Source organism: Lepisma saccharinum, chromosome 18, assembly GCF_977018435.1.
Source record: "Lepisma saccharinum chromosome 18, izLepSacc3.1, whole genome shotgun sequence".
Classification (NCBI taxonomy): Eukaryota; Metazoa; Arthropoda; class Insecta; order Zygentoma; family Lepismatidae; genus Lepisma; species Lepisma saccharinum.
The window spans coordinates 766,602-789,194 of record NC_139246.1 but is presented as its reverse complement, the minus strand read 5'-3'; the positions used below and the strand labels follow the sequence as shown (position 1 = coordinate 789,194).

General features: G+C 39.5%; 1 protein-coding gene across 3 annotated transcripts in view; it reads left to right on the top strand.

The window, feature by feature from the left end:
* The window catches only part of LOC146002326 (uncharacterized), a 220,921-nt gene that overhangs the window by 148,040 nt on the left and 50,288 nt on the right, over positions 1–22,593 (top strand). The window contains exon 1 of one of the 3 annotated variants that reach the window (XM_083140049.1): positions 9,174–9,370. The exons of 1 other annotated variant lie outside the window; for it this stretch is intronic. Coding sequence is in view for 1 of the 2 variants with exons in the window: in XM_083140045.1 (XP_082996171.1) it covers positions 9,625–9,802 (178 nt within the window). In the remaining variant the exon portion in view is untranslated. Of the gene's footprint in view, positions 1–9,173; positions 9,803–22,593 lie in introns of those variants that run through there. One more of the 3 variants, XM_083140045.1, reaches the window with a different exon arrangement.

Below are 22,593 nucleotides of genomic sequence, written 5' to 3'. Positions count from 1 at the left end.
CCAACCGATCACACCTCCTGACAATCCCAACACTCACCTAACGTTTGCCTAATTGTTTATTCTGCATTCCTTTCTCTGCTTCCTGCTATGCTAAGACTTTATCCTTCTTACCCAATACCTTGGGTACGATACGCTCCTCTACCCCCTAATGAAAATCTTTTGATTTTCACCTAAAGATGAAAGATTTAAAGTTGTATTCCATATCGATCCTTTCTATGGAGAGATTTTTTTATTACAAAATATAGTCTCAAAATTATTGAATTAACATACCATAACCGAAGATATGAAATTTGAGTAATATTGTTCTTGAAAAGGTAAAAGGAATGGAGAAAAATAAACAATAAATAAACAAAATAAATAAACAATACTTGTCAGCGTATGAAAGGTGAACACTGACATGTGAGTTTGTTATGCTGACTCATGTATGCAATGATTGAGAGTTTTACGTCACACACGTTGACGTTATGATTGTCTACGCATAAAATATGTAAACACACACCACGTGACACAATTATAAGGTTATTGTTCCATCCGTATTGACCTATTTAAAAGGTGTATGCTCAGTCGGTAACGCGTCTGACTACCATGCTAAAGGTCCCGGGTTCGATCCCCGGCCGGTTCAAATCCGGGAACTTTTCTAACGATGGAAGCGGCCCCAGCGCCCACCCAGCGTCGAATAACATGGGTACCTGGGGGAAACCCTGGGGGGTAAAGGCGGTCAGGGGCGTGATGCTGATCACATCACCCCCACTCACGACCGGATCAAGAAAGTGTGGGGCGTTACCCCCACACCCCCTATATGCCTTCATGGCGTGGTGCTATGCACAGGGGAGCACTTTACCTTTACCTTTATGGCACAGTCACACACTAACGAGGTAATATGTCATCAATCCTGTAAACACTGACACTGCACGACACTCACCTAAAGTTTGCCTAATTGCTTATTCTGCATTCCCTTCTCTGCTTCCTGCTATGCTAAGACTTTATCCTTCTTACCCAATACCTTGGGTACGATACGATATCTAGTCTGTGGTTGGGGCGGTCGTCACGTCAGCTTGACCGATTGCAAGATTCGAATCTCCTTGTCTGTAAACTATCAATGTATTAATTTAACAATACTTGGGCTATGTATGCATTTCTTGTGAGGGTAGTGCCATGGCACGGCGGCTCTCCCCCTTGAGCCGCCGCTGGTGCAGAGTGACTAAGGGGGGCTCACATTGAGCATTTGCGAGATAACTTCGCGATAACCATTGGCACTTGAACTTTGACAGTTATATTACATATGTATGAAGTTTTATCTTTTTATCTTACTGTGACAATTTATGAATAAAATATAACGGGTTGAAATGGTTCATGTCATTTTGAAACACGGGGAAAATAATAAAGAAAAATAATAAAATAATTTATTTGTAGTATTTCATAACAATTAATGTTTTTTGATCATTGCTATTTTTATATCAACGGGATAACCGTGTTTATTTTTTAAGCATCTAAATTCATTTTCATTGATTGATTGAGTTGGTGTTTTAAGTCCACTTTATGCACAGTAAGGCTAATCGGGACTGAACCTAAAGTTTAAAGTGGGATCCAAACCACTATGTGCCTCCACCAGGTTTCGATTCCGGGACACGTTGATTACACTGCGCCATCGGGGAGTCCCTAAGAAATTGGTTATCATAGACTATCCCAGGAGGTACACGATTTCATCTCAAAATACGTTACTTGAGATGCACTTACCACTGTGTGTTTGATATTTTAGGTAGATTTTCTAGTACTTTTGGACAATCGCTGCGATGAATTATGATCAGATCAAACTGATGAAGTGACACACCACCGAAACCGGATCCCATTAGTATATGCTACATGGGCACTAACCATAATATTGACATATCCCCCCCCCCCAGTTCACTGAGTAGCTATAGAGGGGCCTCCCCGATGGCGTATTGGTAACGGTAACGTCGTCGCATTGTAATCAAGGGATCCCGGGTTCGATACCCGTAAGAGGAACATAGTGGTTCGGATCCCACTTTAAACTGTAGGTCCAGTCCCGATCTGTGCATACAGTGGACTCTGAACAAAAACCCAAACAAAGAAACTGAATTTAGATTTTAAACTAACTTCCGATGAGGATAATTTAGTCCATCATTTGGTCCACCCAAAACCAGATGGTCTGACGGCGTCACTGATCTCCAAGACCCGATATAAAAATAAAACGAGTAGATGTCTGCAACCATAATTTTTTCCTTGAAAGAAAAGATAACCTCAAGTGAGTCACCCACCTAGCAACATCAATCACGTGATCTGTTGAGAAATTGGAGCGTGTCCAGACCGTCCACTTGACCAGCATTGCCAGCGAATGAAAATTCAGTGTCAACGCACAAACAACCATTCAGCCCCGTGTTTATGCTAGGGATAGCCAAATCCAGATAAAATTTTATCCGGATTTAAAAAATACGGACATCCGAATTGTCCGGATTATTTGGATATGAAATATCCATCATCCGGATTATCCTAAATGTCCGGATATCCGAATGAGTGCATTATCCGGACAGTTGTATCGTTTTTCCGTTTTACGGGCTAACCACATATTCCATTATTCGTAATGTTCGTATTACACTACAAATCCTTGAACAAACCTGTACTATTCGGATTGTACGGATATTCAGATTATCCACATCCCGAATTATACGGATATAGGATAATTTAAAATCCGGATATTCGTTATCCGGATTTTGTAGCCATTCCTACTTTATTGGAGGGAAGGGGGGTGGGTACGAGGGGACTTATAGGTAACGTAGCCCTACGTCTCACTGGAGGATGCAGTCATATTTGCTAAAAGGTAAAGTGCTCCCCTGTGCTTAGCCGGTCGTGAGTCGGGGTGATGTGATTCCATGTTGTTCGACGCTGGGTGGGCGCCGGGGCCGCTTCCAACGTTAGAAAAGTTCCTGGATTTGAACCATCCGGGGACCGAACCCGGACCTTCAGCATGGTAGTCAGACGCGTTACCGACTGAACTAAACATATAGAAATACCGGGTGTTTCATAAATGCTTGAAGGGCTACAAAAAAATTATTCCAAGTAAAGTATTGAAATTACGTTAATGAAACCAGTGCAGAACGAACGAGGAACCCAAGTTTTTTTTACACATACAAACAGGGTGCGAAAGCATTGAAAATTAGGGGGGGCAGAAAGTTTTTCATCATCAAACTCCCTCCCCCACAAACATGTGTGTATATTATACGATATACATATTTGTAATGTTATTAAAAGTAAAAATAAATTAATCAATTACAATATATTATTAATAATAATAATATTACTATTATTATTAATTACATAAAGGAAATTAATTTGTTATTTTTATACATATCACATATTGCAAAGAAGCTAATTTATTTACTAACTGGTTAAAGATATTAAATAAATTATGAACTAGTTCAAGTGGTTTTATTATGTGTAAGTTTTTGTTTAGTTTGTGCTTTATCTTAATATAAATCAATTATTATTATTGTTTTGCACTCTTGTTTTACTTTTATTGTGCGTATTGATGTAGATTTGTTAACGATTTCTTGAGAGATAATGCATTCAATACTCACAAACACTAATTTGTGTGTTTTCGATATGATTCTTAGTAAAGCATATTTGTAATGAAAAATAATTGCTTATATTTTATTTGTTACGACAAAAACTCTCCCCCCGGAAATTTTTGGTGGGGAGGGGGGTTGAGGCGAAGATTGTTGGTGGGGGAAATCCCCCTGTCCTCCCAGGATTTCGCACCCTGCCTACAAATGTTCAATGCGTGCACCACGGGTGACACAGCACACGTCGACACGATAGTCTACTTGTTGGCACACTCGCACCAACATGGGCCTGTCGATTGTGTCCATCGCTGCGATTATAAGCTCCCTCAGGGATGCCATATCACGCGGCATCGGTGAGACGAATTCCCTGTCTTTGATGAAACCCCACAAAAAGAAGTCGCACGGTGTGAGGTCCCGTGATCTTCAGGCCCGAAACATTGCACAAAACACTGAGTGATGTGGGTGATTTGAGTGTCGCCTAGCCGCAGGGATGTGAACTCTCAGCTTAACGAAACATTCACACACAAACTGCGTTCCTCGATCGTTCAGGACTGGTTTCATTAACCTAAGTTCAATCTGCAAACCGTCAAGTATTTATGAAACACCCGGTACATTCTCGGCGGATCAAGTAAAGCGCAAAGCGTACACGTGGTACCGAACCGAGAACGAGGCAGACCTCTGTAGAACAGATATGAGATGCACACGATGTTTCGTAGCGTCGACGTGAGGCCTCAAACAGGAAGATATTGAAGAAAAGGTTAGTTTAGGGCTACTATATTTTGAAATGCTAAAAAGAGGACAGTTTCTTCGAAAGCCACACACACCATCAATTTATTCTAGCTGATGTGATGCTTAACAGTATGAAACGCGAAAAACCTTCTGCAGCACTTACTTTATCTTCATGTTCACTGCCAGGTTTCGTGAAAAACTGAGTCAGTTTTGTAGATGAAGCTTCACCTCTGACGGCTCTTTGTGATTTTCGCACTCCACGTGTGCTTGCAAGTCTAGCCCTCCTTTGGTTGCCACAGACACATATGTACCGGGTTTACAAACCATACACTCGCCTTCAAAATCGTCTCTACCACGTCTAAAACATGAATACTTTTCTTGTAACTCATTAGTAAACTTGCACTTTCTTTTAGGCATATTAGTAGCTTACACCGTGTTCGCAAACTCTAACTTCCACTTCGAAACACGAACAAACGAATGACGCGGAAATCTCATCGACCGGAACTTGAAACTGTAACAACAAACTACTAACGCTTAGCGCATGGTCCAGTGCTGCCAACATCAGACGTTTAATGATTCGAAAAGTTGTAACTTCGTGATCTCTGACCTATGATGATTGGATAAAAGTAAAAACCCGGACATTTTAACAGAAAGTGAAAACCCGCCCGGACGCAAATTTCAGGGTCCGAAAAGAGGACGTGTCCGGGAAAACCAGGACGTGTGGTAGCCCTAGGTTAGTTGTACACAGAGAATCAGAAGCAGAAGGAACGGAAGACAAAGACGACTAAAAAGGAAACAGAAAAGGAAATATAGAGATAAGATAGATGGAACGAAGGAGAAGAAAGGAAGAACACAGAGAAAAATAGAGAAATAAACGGATAGAAAGAAATGGAGAAGTAGAGAAACAAAAAAGAAGGGGCGAGAGAGAGATAATGAAGAGGAACGTGGAAAAAGCGCAGGTGCAGACCGAAGACAGGGAAAGCGAGAGAAAGAATTCATGAAAGTGGGAAAACACAAATGCGCACAGAACGAGGAAGAGTGAGAGCGAGCATGGGGGGCAGGGGTCCAGTTGCCCGCGAGATTTCTGAAAAGAGTTACTGTATATAATTCGAATGGTGAAATTGTAGAGATATTTTTTAAAACAAAAAAAATGTTGTTTTCTGTGACTTACAGACCACAAGTTACAGTAACTATCATTGGGCTAGGATTTTTATGATCTAAAAATCACGAAAATATACAAAATAAAATATGCTCTTATGTCCTAAAAATTGTACAAAATATGCCCTTATAACTGGACTGTTTCAAACATCAATATCTAAATGCTGAGATATTTTCATGTATGTACATACTATTTTTAGTTCACTTTATGGGCCCTGATTAGTTGAAATGCACAATGAATACTTTCTGTAAATTTTCAAATAAAAATGAAAAAGATTTTGCTACGGTAAAAAAAAACCTCTCGAGTAAACATGGACGTAAGAACGAATTCACTTCGAAAATGACTGTATATATCTTGAAAATGCAAAAAATATGCTGAATATGACCGAAAATCCATCAAAATATGCTATATCACGCAAAAATATGCCAAAATATGCCCTTAAAAAGCACATTCATTTAATTAGTTTCTTCATAATATGAATTTCTATATATTTAGGGAACACATCACCCTTACCCCAAAAAATATGCTAAGTCATGAAAATCTTAGCATTAATCATTATTATTTGGAATAGGGTTACATTTAAGCTTAGTCCATTTTACACTGAGTATCCAACTATAAAAAACAGCTTTCTGCCCTCCATGGATTAATGTTAAGTTGGTGTTTTAAGTCCAGTTTATGCACAGTAAGGCTAATCGGAACTGGACCTACAGTTTAAAGTGGGATCCGAACGATTATGTGACTCCACCGAGTATCGAACCCGGGACCCCTTGATTACAAGGCAACCACGCTACCACTGCGCCATCGGGGAGGCACCAGGATTAATGTTAAGTATACAGTTATGCAAATTGTATATACAGAGCATTCCTTGACATTCGCTACGAGACTCGGCGGCAAGCGGCCCGGCATCAGCGCTTGTTTTTCCCGGTGAACGGGGTCCGCGACAGTCGCTAGAGTCGGCTATTAAAATTACAGTTTTCATATTGTGTACTAACCTTGACTACAGAAGGTGTTGAAAATGATGTCCCTCTGCTGCAACACATTCCTGGCATCTCCGAAGGAAATTGGCATTTACACGTGCAAGTTCGTCTACTGTAATTCTCCCGATTTCTCGTACAATACTCTCTTTTAACTCACGGATGGTGTGCGGATTGTCTTTGTACACTTTATTTTTTAGATTTCCCCATAAATAAAAATCGCAGGCTGATAAATCGGGGGACCTACAGGGTTTTTGAAACACCCGTTTTTTGTGAGAGGCGGCGGATAGATTTCCGAGGAGACTATTCTAACATTTGTCCTATCTCATAGAGTTTTTCCTCAGTAAGTACACGTGGGTTTTTCTTTCAGAACTGACCTTGTTACTCTAAACTTTTTTACGATGTTTAATGTAGAGGTCCTATGTGGAACAGGAACACCGGGAAATTTCGTTGCAAAACGTCGTCGCACTTCTCCACAATTCCTCTTTCCGAAGTAACGAAGTAACAAGATAAATCCTTTGTTGTAATGTAAACTTTTGTGGTGCCATATTAAGCCACAATCTTCAACACACGGACACGACACAACACAACTTCCGAGAGGATTATACTGGTGTCAGTCTGCAACGTCAACAGAAATGGAAAGAGAGCGAAGGCAGGGAGAGCGAAAAAAAAAAAGACTGTAGCTTGCGATTGTCGCGGACCCCGTTCGCCGGAAAAGACAAGCGCTGGCGCAGGGCCGCTTGCCGCCGAGTTTCGTAGCGAATGTCAGGGAATGATCTGTAGATACATAGAATATTGAGGGGAGGGGAGCACATAGTGGTTCGGTTCCAGGGGCGCCGACTTGTCAAAATTATTGCGGTTGCTTCGATCACTGAAATAAATCAATGAATGACTCCCTCCCTCCCTTTTTGAAGTTTTGGCCTCAGTGTTCGGAATCTCGTAAAAGCCCATGAATTACTCAAAAATATTAAAATTTTCATTTACAGTTCGAATGCAAAATGTCAATTGTTCACGGATGGATATGTCACAAGTTTCGTCAACCATAATAGCAAAATATTCCAGACTTTTAATATATGCTACCACGGTGCGCAAAACAGATCTCCCTAATATATCAAAGATCTCGTTCTGAATGTCATGTGAGAGCCATTTGTAGCCCGAACGTCCCATCCACTCTCCTAGTTCATGCACATCTTCTTTTGAAGTTTTTAGTAAAAATGTTAACAATACTCATAATTATATACTTAGCATATAGTTATAAGTCATGTGTTTTGCTGTCTCTGGTCATAGCCCCCCAAAGTTGATGGTCTAGAACATTTCAAATGTGTATTTAAAGTTAAGTTCATGTGGCACAATTCAGAGTAATCTTTACAAGAGAAGCAAAATAATACATTAGATTCTCTTAAGCAAAATTATTGGGGGGGGGGGCTCTGCTCCCACATCGATAACATTGGGGGGGGCTCGAGCCTTCCAAGCCCCATGGAGTCGGCGCCTATGTTCGGATCCCACTTTAAACTGTAGGTTCAGTTCCGATTAGCCTCTCTGTGAATAAATGTGGACCTAAAAGAAAAACTTGTCTACTAAGAGAAAATAAATTGTCCTATCCCCAAGTTTTGTCACCCAAATCGCCGCTATTGGCTACCAGATGAAAATGCCTCGGTTTTTCTTTTTGTTAACTCACATTTCGAGTTCTTTATTGTTATAATAATTGCTAATACGTATCATTTACTTAACATACATGCTGAAAATGAAAACAAACCTTTTCTTTTACTCACCGAACTAATGTGACGGTTAGGGCTAAACATCAGAGAGATGCCGATAAGAAGCAATGGAGTGCGAATAACAGAAGCGTAGAGTTTAGACTGCGTACAACACGAGTTGAATTTAAATTGTTAAAACAATATATCTTAGTAATTTAAATGTAATATGTTTTTAAGACAGTAAATAACTTTTCAAGCCCGATTTCGCGACCCAACAAACTCCCCCTCTGACCCAGCAGTGGGTCGCGCCCCATAGGTTGAGAAACGATGATATAGTGTGTATCGCCAAGTGTTTTCGGTAAAGGTAAGTTTCATTTTGACGAGATTTGTTTTAAAATTACGGTTTCAGAAGAGTCTGTGTATCTGTACAGTGATTATGTTTTGTTCACTTACAAATTGTGGTTGCTAGATTGTTTTGATCAAGTTGATTCAATTTCTTATTCACAGTACCACGACCACAAACAGAAACAATTTATATGCAGGACATTACTCTCCCAGAACATTTTAATCTAAAGGGTTTGAAGACTGTAAAGAAATCTCCCGGAATGTTATTCTTTACAGTTGGCAAGCCTATGTACAGTAGATGTAAAATTTAAAATTAGCACTATTCTCATGAAATTACTCTTGCTCTTGTCCCAAAAAAGTAGTTGAAAAAACATTTCGCTGTTTCGGGCAAAGCGTAAACCATCAGCTGCTTATGACCTTCAACGCTTCAACAACTTCAGCGACGTGAAGCGCGACACTAAAACACTGTGGTCCCATTCAACGGTTTGCACAATCACCAGCCACCCCCTCTCTCACGTAGCTACTTCCTAAATCCGTTCGTCTTCCTTCCTGTCGATTGCACGCGTAGCGGATGCCCTGCTAGTTTCCATATGTCACGATATGTAGCTTGGCAACACTGCTACTTGCTGTGCACGCCTCCTGTTTTTTTTTTTATGCCTGCTTGCTGCACTGACCCAAAGCCTGGGTGAAGATTTCAGTTGTACTTCAATTTCGTCCAGATAAACATTCCTCTTGCCAGAGTTGTGATACGAGGTAGAAAACTGCACAAGGAAGCAAAACGGCACGTTTAGCATACACGTTTGCAAAACGATGTGAAGTACACACTTGTTCGCGCAACTTGTCCCAGTGAAGATGTGTGAGGAAACAGGTACCAAGTCAAATTCTGTAAGTGATACGTTCTTATCAGTAATAGTTTGATCGCTCCAGTGTACAGATCGTATACAAGTGGTACTTTGTAAACAGAGTGTTTTAAAAACACAAAAGACGAACTGTTAAACGCTGATACCCAGCAACAATGTAAAAAAATAGGCGATAAAAGGATTCAGTGTGCACCAAGGACAGTTAAACTTCACAAGATGAAAAGTGGACTCTACACTTTGCGATCGTTATGTTTGTAGGTGCAATTTGCACGTTTCAACATGAAGGAAGTTGCAGTCGAAATGAAACAGTACAATTCAACAATGACCGAGAGCAAGGGACGTTATTATTGTTTGTGTGGGATTCTGTTAGGCTTCTTTGTGCTTTATTTCATTTACTTCTCTCAACAACAGAATTTTGAGCTGGCAAGAGGGATTTTTCTGCAATTAAAATCTTCAAGTAAGTAGATACGTTTTCTTCAGTTTCCGCTATATTAAAACAATCGCTAATCACCATTTTTATTCATTTTCTTTGTATGTTATATACTAACGCTGATGCGGAGGTTATTTAATGTTTGTTGACATTTTGTATTTCAATCTTTGAAATTTTCTTTGCGTAAAACAAAGTGAATGAACATAGGAAATTTGTGTACTAATATTTATGCATTTCACCACGGCCAGCTTGATTCCTCGGATTAAAGGAGGCCGTGATTTAACTCATGGAAGTCAGAAAGGGGAGGGGGGCAACCCCATACCTAAATTTATATATTTTATTCATAGAATTTCATTTCAGTCACAGTAATTTGAACATGATAGCTTCAAACTGAAAGTGTGTTTTTGAGAGGACAATACTATGTTTTATCCTTCATTTAGTCCCTTCCCTGAAAAAAAAAAAAAATGCCGTGTTTACTACTCCCTGGAAAAAAATCCTGCCAGCGTACACGACTTCACTCTTCTTTTCCTTGCGTGCAGAAGCAAGGGCGTGTAGAGAGGAGGGATCGAAATACGTAGTTCGTCCCCCCAAGCGCAGAAACCATTGTAACTTCTCGAAGGCTGGGCATGGGCATTTCTAACTTGGATAAGAAATATTAAATTTGTAGGTTGTTACACACGGCATCATTTCTTTTTCCAGTTCCTACTAATAAAACAGGAAGTAGTTCTAATCTGTTGTTCTCCCACAACAAACTGAACTGACTTGAAGTTCCAAACTTGGTTTCTTAACTAAAATGCGCATATTTATTTGTAAGAATAAGACCTACATCGGCGCGGGGCAGAATAATCTTATTATTGGGAGGGAATGAAACTGCTGAAAAAATAAATCCATTTGAATGCAATTTTGACTTTGTAAATGGACCAATAATTAGGGCTATATGCAGTTTTCTTTTCTGGTACTCAAGTTAATTTGTTCTTGGGTTCATTGCAAGAAGTACTCAAAACATTGTGGTATGTTCATGATTGAATTGTTGTTTTAAGTCCACTTTATGCACCGTAAGGCTAATCGGGACAGTTTAAAGTGGGATCCGAACCACTGTGCCATGTGCCTCCACAAGGTATCGAATCCAGGACCCCTTGATTACAAGGCAACAACGCTACTACTGCGACATCGGGGAGGCCTTTGGTATGTTCATAAATTATCACCTAAAAAAGTTACCGGTACGGCGTACCGCAGAGAAAAAAGAACTGGCTACATGTTAGTATTTAGTAAAAGCAAGCCCACACAGGGGCGGGTGAAACTGTATAACCCCTTCATTAGCCAATGCGATGCTTCTGTGGAGAAAACATTTATTTAAAAAAAAATAACAGTTGAACCTTAGTTATGCGTATGTCAAGGTGAAGAGAAAATAATACATATAACTGAGAATGACTTACAAACCATGTATCATTAAAATGCTGTAATTGTATCAATTTTGAGGAACAAGATGGACGTAATAGAGGTTATTTCTGTCATTTAGTGGTAAATTAACGAATATGAAAGTTTGATTTTTGAATACATTACATTTGCCACTTTATTAGTGAACACTTTGACACTGAAATAACACATACGTAAGTTCAATGTGTGCACGACGGGTGACACGGCACATCGATATGATAGTCAACGTCTTGCCACACTCGCATCAACATGGATTTGTCGATAGTGTATATCGCTGCGATGATACGCTCCCTTAGGGCTGCGATATCCATGCGGAGACGAATGCCCTGTCTTTCATGAAACCCCACGAAAAGAAGTCGCACGGTGTAAGGTCTCGTGATCTTGAGGACCAAAACATTGCACAAAACACTGTGAGTGATTTGAGTGTCTTCTAGCTGCAGGGATGTGAACTCGCAGCTTAACGAAACATTCACTCACAAACTGTTTGCGTTCCTCGATCGTTCAGGACTGGTTTCATTAACGTCAATAATTTATTTGCAATAAATTTCTGTAACCCTTCAATTATTTCTGAAACACCCGGTATAACAAATCAGAATAAGGTTTATAAAAGAACCCAAAGTTAAGAATTGTCAAATTGCTGTATCTTTGATACAGTGATGCAGACTTCAAATAAATTTATGGGGGAGGGAAGAGCATTCGCGGCCTACAACTTACTTTCTTCTGAGAATTCTCAAGAGACTCTACAACACAGCCTCAAACGCCGAAATCCTGGAGGTGGTCTTTCCACATGCGCCATCTTTTCCAGATAATTCGTAAGAGTGGCTCTTATTTTGTAGACGTATGTAAACAAAAATAGATAAACAGCTAAATAGGATTTTAAAAAACGCTTTTAAGAAGCTAGATTTTCAAGAGAGCCTGCCTGCTTGTCCCAAGGAAGATGACAGCGTGCTCCCAGATTACAAGGTGGTCGCGATTAGCCAAAAGTTGCAGAAAAGCGACGCTAAATGTAAAAAGTCAAGTCAAACCAACCTAGGGATCCCAGATTGAATACATCATGAAAGTAGCATACTATTTAATACTTGCACTCCAAGTGAGCTACCGGGTAAAAGATCGCTGTAGAGTTTCTTATGCTCTATTTAATGACGGCATTATATAACCTGTCATAAATTCATGTGATCTGAATTTTTCATAATTACGCAATTTTGCAAAACGCTTAATTTTTTTCTAGTAAATACTTCAAAAGTCATAATTATCAAACCGCTTGAACTTGTTACTCCACAGCACCGTTATTTATTCCGCAATCGTAGTTTGTTTATGCGGGCTGTCTCACTGACGTATCAAATTCATTGCGCGCCACCAAGGTTACGATTCAGATGCAGGCAGGTGCCCCAGTTCGTAGGAAGTGCAGTGTGCTTTATTTTCCGTAAAAAAATGAATCTTAATGTTTGTTTTTACATTTGTTTAATTCTGTTTATGTAAAGGATACAACATTCAACGAAAGAAGTAACAATAGTTGCGTGTATTACACATATAATGCAAATATAAAATAGTAAATAGTTACGTCGAAATATAAACATTTACATGCAAATCTTGAGGTAACTATAGTTTTTTTTCCAAAATGCATCAAATACATAGATTTTGATGATTTTTAATACGACATTAAAGAAGTAAATTTGTCGCAATCATTAGCGATTAACAGCGACTCGATGCGACTCCGTTTGTTGATCTGGCAACGCCGCGCTCCATTTAACCCATACTGACTTTGAAGGTTGAGACGCTCTATAGTGTCGTGCGATGGAATACCCCAAGAGGCGACGATCCATACAGAACGGGAACGTCCCGTTTTTAGCGAAGATGCCTCGTTGTCCCGACCCCTGACAACAGTTTGGGTGAAGCTTCACATATTCTGGACAACTTCCATATGCTTCTTATTTTCTATCTCGCTACGTATAGGGGAACGTAGGGGTGCGCACGGGGACCAAGGAGCAGTTGCCCTCCTAATATTGCACTTACAGGAATTTTATCGCGGTTAATAAACAATATTATATTCTTTTTAATACGCATTTTCAAGCCGATGCAAGCAACAACTCCTCCTCTTCAACACGCTCCTATGGCACGTTGTTCATGTGTGGAAGTGGAAGAGTGTTCTCTAAGGTCGCACACGTAACAACTAAATGGTTTCATACCCAATGCCACATCATTGTTAAGGCGAAGAGGGACAATTACGCACCAGGCATGCATTTATTCCAATATCGTCGGAATGAGCAATGCTACTAAAAAGATCTCCGCCAGAAATGAAGAGTATGAATTTCTCCCCATGTGACAAGTGGAAGCGGTTTCCTAAGTTGTTTATTAAGCCTTATACGATTTTTGAAAAATATGATGAATTAGTATTTACCGAATCCCATGTATTCCTTATGGGACATCAACTTCAACTTCAAGTTACGGCTCATCAAATGGGAGTTTCCACTTTTCCTACTACTATGACATAGTTCAACGTGTCCTTTTTCCGTCCATGTACTTTTCAACGTCATCGGATGTTTGATATTCCCGAGAGAACGAATAAAATAATGCTCCCATAAGCCTAGTGCATTTCTCCTTGCCTCCTACGGCCATCCCGGCAGTGTTGCCAAACCTGATGTGCATAATAGAGCTAAATTTCACCATTAATATAGCTAAAGAGGACTTTCAAGGAGCTAGAGTAACGAAGGTTGCATAAATTGCCTACTAGGGTAATTTTAGTTGTCAGAAGGGTGGGGGTGCTGCTATTACCGTTAGCTTTAAAGTGATGGCAATTTATTCTTAGTTTTCACCGCCTTGATTTAGCGGCATCACCCATCTCAATAATCCAATGATGTTAAATAAAGGATTCCCGGATAACAAAATTGTCATCTTCATCTTAGCCACAGCGCTATATATAAAAATACATGGGGAGGAAAGAAGAGGTGGGTGACGCAGCCTGTAGCTATACGAATATCACGTCACGTGCAAAATGTACACTCATGGCAAAAGTTGGTATTTATGGGCCGGAGCCAGTGGTGGCATCATAGTTGGGCAGAGGGCTGGTGTCACAGTTCACAGTCAAACGAGTGCACGAAAGAGCCAGATCTGGCTCCAAAAGAGCGAAGTTGGCAACAGTGATCAGCAGCTGCCCCAGCGAGAAAGACCTAGGGGAAATTGTCTCTCCTCGCCTTAAGATGAATAGCACTATACCCTGTCCCCGTTATCTCTGGAGCAAGGCCGAGCGTAGCGGCAGAGAAGAGGGGGGGATAGAGTGGGCCGAGCGAAGCAGTACACGTTGCTGCGAAGGCTGGTAACTGCAGTTGCTTCTACCTCCTCCACGCAATTCAATTCCCTCTCACGTGTTCATTGGTGGAGCCGTCTCGTGTCGCTACTTGCGCAGAGACATGTTTTCGTTCTCTTGCGCCAGAGATACAGGGGAGAGTACAGTCACCCCACCTAGGTGCAACATGTCAGATTGTTGTGAAACAAGTGTAAACAATTCCCTTGGGAGGTTTTGAGACTCTTGGCTTTTGATCACCAGTTCTCGAGGAAACCGTAGGTCAAAACACTACTTAAAGAACGCGTATAATAGTGCAACGTTTATGAAATTCACTCAAGTCAGTAATACTTGAAAATTTGCCCTGAATAAAAGTCTATAAGGCTAAATAGCATGGTAAGAAAAGTTTGGCAGATGGACTTAAGAGCCACGTAGTCATCTGCTAGCATCGTCTTATCCTGTGATTTGTCATTATATTGTTATATGTAAGGGGGAAAATAAACAATATTAATAAACGTCCAGTTATAGTCCCCTTGGTAAAGGGATTTCAGTCCTCATAGACACATAATAATTTTAGTAAAAGTTTGGCCTCGTATAAGTGCAAAGTGTACAAATATTAAACAATTCGTACAGTATATCTAGTAGGTAAGCAATGGCTAAAAACACAATAACAGCGTAACATACTTAAAAATTAAGCAAGCAGTGATATTCCTGTGGCACATAATAAGTCTAAAATATACTCGAAAATACTCTGACATAAGATTGTGGGTTATCCGAGATCGAAATTTTCAAGCTTTCTCTCATGCATAAAGTGGCTCTAGGAATCACTAAGCCTCAATAAAATGGAAACATAGAGTAAAGACACTTTGAGGGTTGTGCTGATCACATCATATCAAAAACATGCAAGAACAAGAATAAATGGAACCCTATTCATATATTTAGGAAACTTTACCAACCCTAACATTCAAAATATACCGATGAAACTCTAAAATAAACAAACTTTCGTACGTAGCATGCGTAACCTGACTTAAATAAATATAGAAATACAAAACAAAAAAATAGCATAGTGGAAGTGAATAAACCCTAACAACACCAACACATTCAACAACTACATCAAAAACAACAACAATAATAATAATAATAGTAATAATAAAGTTTATGGCAAAAGCTTTACTTAAAAGTACTTCTTCCTTAGTAATTAGAGAAATTATTTAAATAAAAAACAAAACTCAAAGTTAAAAATTAGTAAATATAAGATACAAAACGCAATAAATATAAAAATTAATATAAGAATAGAAAAATCTCTCTGCAATAAAAAATGTAGCCTGAATAGATGAAATTGTGTTATTAGAGTAAAAATATAAGCCTAAACTTGTAAATAATAAGTTAAAAGTTGAAAAAATCTCATTGTAAGTGCGAAATGTAATAAAAACTCCTGCCTGAATAACTTAAATTGTGTTATTTGAGTAAAAAAATGGAAATAAACTTTTAAAATAATAAGTTAAAAGTTGAAAAAATGTCTTTGCGAGTCCAAAATTTAATAAAGAATGGTGCCTGAAAAGTATAAATAGTGTTATTTTGGTAAAAAAATTAACAATGTTGAAAAATAATAAGTTAAAAGTTGAAAAAATCTCTTTGTGAGTTAAAAATATATTAAAATGTCTTGCTTGAATAGTATAAATAGTGTTATTTGAGTTAAAATAAGCCTAAACTTCAGCTAAAGTTGAAGAAACACACTTTGAGTGTCTAAATTGCAATACAAACTCTTGCTTGAATCGTTCAAATAGCGTTTTCTGAGTAAAAAATAAGAGAAAAATGTGAAATATTGGCCCTAAGAGTCAAAATCTGGTCAATCTTACGTAAAAAATACGCATTAACAACCATTCTGTAGCTTATAAAGCAATAATCAAAGGGTCCGTGGTTCGAAACCTGGAAATAAGGGCAAATAGTGGATCGCATCCACTTTAACCTGTAGGTACTTGCCCTGATTCCCCTTTAACCTGTAGGTACTGGGCCAGATTGTTCCTAGTTCAACCAAATTCCTTACGCTTTAGGCCAAATAGTCTTTACAATGTTACGAAAGGAGGAAAAAAAAACCCACTAAATTACTTCCGCAAAACAAAATTGGATCCTCAAAAAAATCATTACAAGCGTGTTAAAATATTGGTGGCACGCGAAATCTATTACGTATTACTATATCCCTCAGTTCCGCTAGAGGGTCCGCTGGGAAACTAACAATAGAGACCCTTTCTCACCCACGGCCGGCAATGATCCCTCGCTTGGCAGTTGTGACAGAGGAAATATTCTTCTTTTCCAGTGGCGTAGCATGGACATTTCGGGTGGGAACGCCAAGTCCGAAGGAAGAGTCGGCCCTTTCTTGCTTAATAATTTACTTATGGTATTAGTCGCCACAGGTATTATTTGCCTTGAAGTAAGCTGGGTTTTCAATAAAACATCATCATTGCATGTTTTAGCTAGAAAATTAGATGCCTCACTATGCCACAGATGTTTTGAACTCTGGTGTTCTATTCCTTTTTTTATATCTTTCTGCATGACCCAAGTCATTAAAAACCTGCCTGAATCACAAGCGCCTCTGCACAACAGTAGACGTCATTGTTGTGGGCGATCCAACTACTGATTGATTTGGTTTATTTTACTTCGCTTTTCTACCACTTTTGGTTAATTGCGAATATGAATATGAGTGATGATATTGATGAAGGGACACTGACAAAGAACACCCGTGCTCACCCCGGGATTCGAACCAGGGACCTCTGTCGTCTTGGCGCACTGTGAAAAGCAGAGTGGATGATCCAAATATCGTACACTCTACTGACGTAACAGTGCCGATTAGTAATTCAGACCACTGTTTATTACATCTTGAGAATGCTGATAAACATTTTAAAATAATTTTCTCCAGAGACCATTCGATGTTAAGAGTTTTCAAATGAATGCTAAACATTTCCATTCACACAATATTAAGTAGTTAGATAATAACGAAAAATACAATAAAAAATAATAGTTTTGCGGGTTAAGTGGTAGAGCAGCCACAGGCTGAATTTCTATCACGAGGACTTATACAATGCAGTGGCCATTAAGAAGCAGTATATTTGAGATTGGTAAAGTTACGTCAGTCAATATTGCGTATTGTAGCATCACATAGCACGAGTTGCATGAGAGCGAAGACCCGGGTAGGAATGCTACCGCTGTCGTCTGCTTCAGAAGGCAGGAAGGGTCACATGAACCAATCACGGTAGACCTCTCGTACGCCAGCGTAAGAGAGCCCATTTACGCGCGTGCTGTAGAAATGGAAGCTTTCCCTCCATAAAGGCAGCAAGGAATATAGGAGTCCTGTACGCCGAACGTGCTCAGCGTCCGGCCGGGAAAGGCATTGAAAAGAGATGCTAGAACGAGTGTTGAGAGTGGAGCGTTGCAAGCGGATCGCGAAAAATAGCTATTATAATGCCATGAAGGTCAAACATATATGAAATTAGTCACGTTTTACTTTATAATCACAGCATTTAAGCATTTTTGAAATTTTAAATCTGGGAACGCCGGGCGTACGGGCGTACTATAACGCTACGCCACTGTTCTTTTCTGGTGCGAATTTCGTCCGCAACCTTGTAGAGGGGTCTTGCGGTCAACGTATTCTTCCCCTTTTTAAGAGCAATTATTATTAATAACATGCATTCTGCCAGTATACTTCGTTTTCATATGGGCTACATCGTTCAATTTCTTCGCCCTTAAAGCTCACATAGGCTAACGCCATATATTGTGTTATCATAGCTTCTACCCAGATCACTTCGTGGCCAGTTGAATCCGGATAAATCCAGATCCTTAATTATACCAAATATGAGTCGCCACCGACACCAAAATGGCCGGTGATGACGTCATCGACGCCTGCAAACCTCGCCTGACGCCATCAATTGGCTTAGAATAGCAAAAATCAGCCGTGACAATCCTCCCGTATAAGAAAAGTATAAACTGCGTTAGAATAGGCCGGAACCGGGATCCATAATAGTATCTATTGTGCACTAATGGAAAACCCTTAAGACCAAACTCCACGTCTGTATGAATCATCCGTGACACATATCCGGCTGAAACACATATATAAAGTACAACAATAGGGTTACGTTAGGCCGGAACAGTGTTCCATAATAGTATATTTTGTACACTAATGGAAAACCATTAAGTTCAAGCTCCCACGTGTGCATGACGCATCCATGACTCATATCCGGCTGTAACGCATTATAAAGTACAACAATAGGGTTAGGTTAGGGTGAAAACGGGATACATAATAGTATCTATTGTGCACTAATGGAAAACCATTAATTCCAAACTCACACGTGCGCATGAGTCATCCATGACTCATCTACCTCCCCCTTCCCTACACTTTCCGCTTGATTAATTAACATAAAAATCATTAATCATAATTAAAAATGACATAAAATCGATGAAAACAGACTGTATCTCGTTTCAATTCTACTTGCGGTGCATTTTACACTGGTAACCCTACAAGATTCAAACTGTGCACCAATTGAAAACCCAAGATATTCCTCAACGCTGTGAGTTTCCCCATCGTTTTTTGGCACGCATGGAAATGGATGACATGTGGCCGGGGAATATTCTGTGGACTGACGAGGCGCATTTTACTCTGGACGGTGCGGTGAATACTCAGAACTGTCGCATATGGGGTTCCACTCGTCCACATGTTGTGCAGGAGCAACCATTGCACTCGGTTTACGTGACTGCATGGTGTGCGTTCACTAGCTCCTTCATTCTTGGTCAGTTTTTCTTTGAGGAGATGACACCTCCAGGCCCTGTTAGGTGTACAGTGACATCTGCAAGTTATAGGGTCCTCCTTGTCCAACACGTGATTCCAGCTTTGCAAGAACGGAACTGTGAACACACCACCATTTTCATGCAAGATGGGGCAACACCTCATGTCGCTCGCCACGTGAAAGATTTGCTGCGAGAAACCTTCACGAATGACCGGATCATCTCTAGGCAGTTTCCAGATGCATGGCCTTCCAGATCCCCCGACCTTAATCCATGTGACTTCTTAATGTGGGGATATTTAAAAGATCGTGTCTATCAGGGACATGTCCGGTCTCTGCCTGATCTGAAGGCTAGCATACAACGACATGTCGCTCAGATTTCACCACACATGCTGCGAGCAACCGTCGACCATGCCGTGTTACGAATGCAGCATGTTGCTGAATTGGGAGGCCATATTGAACTGTTCTTGTAACCATAGTTCCTAATAAACATACCAGAACCATTGTTCTCATGTGTTCGATCTTACCTGCCTTTTTCCTGTAACTATACCACGTTTTGACTGCTTACAGCGCTATTTTTACCCTGGTGGCGATAATTTGAACTATTTTTTTCATGATTCGCGAGCGCATTGCTTCATTAGCATATATATGAAGCTTCAGACTGGTACTCTCATTTCAGCCCGTGTTGTACCACTCTGAACACCGTCACTTTAATTATAACCATCTGGTACTTTGAACACGACACGATGTAGGAAATTTACATGTTATATGTAAAAATATCGTGTTATCGAAAAAATCAATGAACAGGAACTACGTTTGATTCATATTGAGGTATTGGAAGTATATTTCTAGTTTAACACTTTTCTTAGAATATTATTTCAGAAGTACTCGATAGTTTTAACTGCGACGATCAGCTCCCCCCCTCCACACTACCCACTTTCTAAATGTACCAGCATGTATATCTTCTCATTTTAACGACTAGCCTGCCTCAGGGCAAGTGCCCCTGCTATCCCCCATTAGGGCTGGCTCTACAGGGTGGGAAATAACCTTTTGCTAGGGGTCTGCAGGAAAAAGTAACAACAATTAAGAAATTATGGTAATACCAAATGTTTACTACGACAATTGTGGTTACAGAAACAAAATTAAAAGTTAGTTCACGACAAAGCCCCTTGCTTCAAGGCAAATGTTAAAACCAAGACCTTCTTCGGCGAAGTGGCATTGACTTCTTCAGCAGTTCTGAATGGCCGGGTGCATCACCGGACCTGAATACAGCGGAGCACTTTTTGGCTATTCTGAAGGACGCAGTTGAGTCCTTGATGATAGTGGAACGCGAACCGGACCGCTATTCCTGGTCAACACTCCTTGCACATCTGGAACAAGTCCTCCGTGACATGGAATGGAATACGGACTGTTTGCGAATCTTCTGAGCTCCTACCCTGATCGTCTTCGTGCTGTGAGAGAAGCAATCGGCGGACATACTAACTTTTAATTTTGTTTTTGTAACCACAATTGTCGTAGTAAACATTTGGTATTACCATAATTTCTTAATTGTTGTTACTTTTTACTGTGGACCCCTAGCAAAAGGTTATTTCCCACCCTGTACTTATACAACCGTACGAAATAAGTTCATTTTCTGCCATTGTCACAAAGACAGAAATATGCAGAGTAGGGTGAGCATAATATTTTGACACAAAAACGGGACATACGAAGGAGATTCGTTTACCCTGTTTATCCTCTCCCCTTTTCCTGAAAAATCTGTTAGTTCTAATTATAAAATTATTATTATTAACGTATTGTTAATATTTATTAAAGGATGGATCGCATAAATGATACATCATAGTAAATGAAATATGATCTCCCGTTCTCAAAAGTTACTCATTATTATAATCTCGGATGATTTGCAGCCTTTCTAGTCCTTTCTCATCAACCTTTGACACTGAGGTTGAGTAATGCCAGATCAGAAGAACCAATCTTCTCGAGAGCAGCTTTATTCTTCAACAATCGTCTATAAATCTCCCCGAAAACCTTAACCAGACACGCAACTTGGATGTTTCTTTTGAATTTGTGTCAAGACGCAGGAACTTTAAATTCTTTTTGCAATTCCGTAAAGAAACTGTATGCTTTTTAACTGCTCTACAAATAACTGAAGACGTACAAAACAATGCCTCTCAAATTTAGACTTGGTTTTCAAGATAACTCCTATACTTGTGTAAAACGGGACAAATGGTAGTTTTTTATTATATGGACGGGACGACCGAGACACGTCTCTGAAACGGGACTGTCCCGGTCAAAATGGGACGTAAGGTCACCCAATGCAGGGGCGTACTAGCATATACGACAATGGGTTACCTTGAACTCCATAATATTCAATGAAAGGAAATACATATTGAAACCAACTATTGACAATAAATTCGCAACGAAGTCATAAAAGCATGTTACCATTAGTTACTATCATTAGTAAACCAGGTTAAGTAGAATTTGTTTGAAAATATTTTGAGTGAAACGCATTTTAGTAATTATATATTGAATTAAAATATGCAGAACGATCGATTAAATCTTCCGAACGACATTTTTCTGACCTGTAACTAGGACAACATAAAACATAAGAAAAATGAAGCTAAGAAGTGACTTTCCCCAACGATGCTACTGAAGCCGTGTATCGTGTCGTATTGCTGCCTTGATCTCCGGTACGCCCCTGAAAATATGAATTATAAAATTAAGAATTTGTCTTCAATTTTAGCATTAATGAAACGTGTTTCGTGATTTCAGAAGCTAATGGAGAGTGCAAAGGAGCCTTTCTTTAGTACAATTATTTATTATTTTTATTATTTCTACTTTAATATTATTAATAACAATTTATAATATACTTTGTTCGTTTTAATCACACATTCTCTCTCCGTGCAAAAAAACGTTAAGTATATAAAAATCTAATCTAATTCAAATTGCTTAACATGTCACTTATTGAGATATATCAAGCGTCGTCGCCTTGTAATCAAGGGGTCCCGGACCGGCCTCTATACCCGGTGGAGGCACATATTGGTCCGGATACCACTTTAAACTGTAGGTTCAGTCCTGATTTGCTTATCTGCATAAAGTGAACTTAAAACTCAATCAGATGCACAAAGGGTTTGACTGTCTGATTTGTGCGCTGCTTTTACGAGTAATAATCAAAATTTTGTTTTTAGTTTGTGTTATATTTTTATATTTAGACCTATTATTTCGAGATTAGACGAAGAGAGAATTGAAAAGGGTTGCCAGATTCTATGAATAAAAATCGGGACATTATCAGACAAAAAAAGGATATTTTTCTCATTCTGTTACTGTAT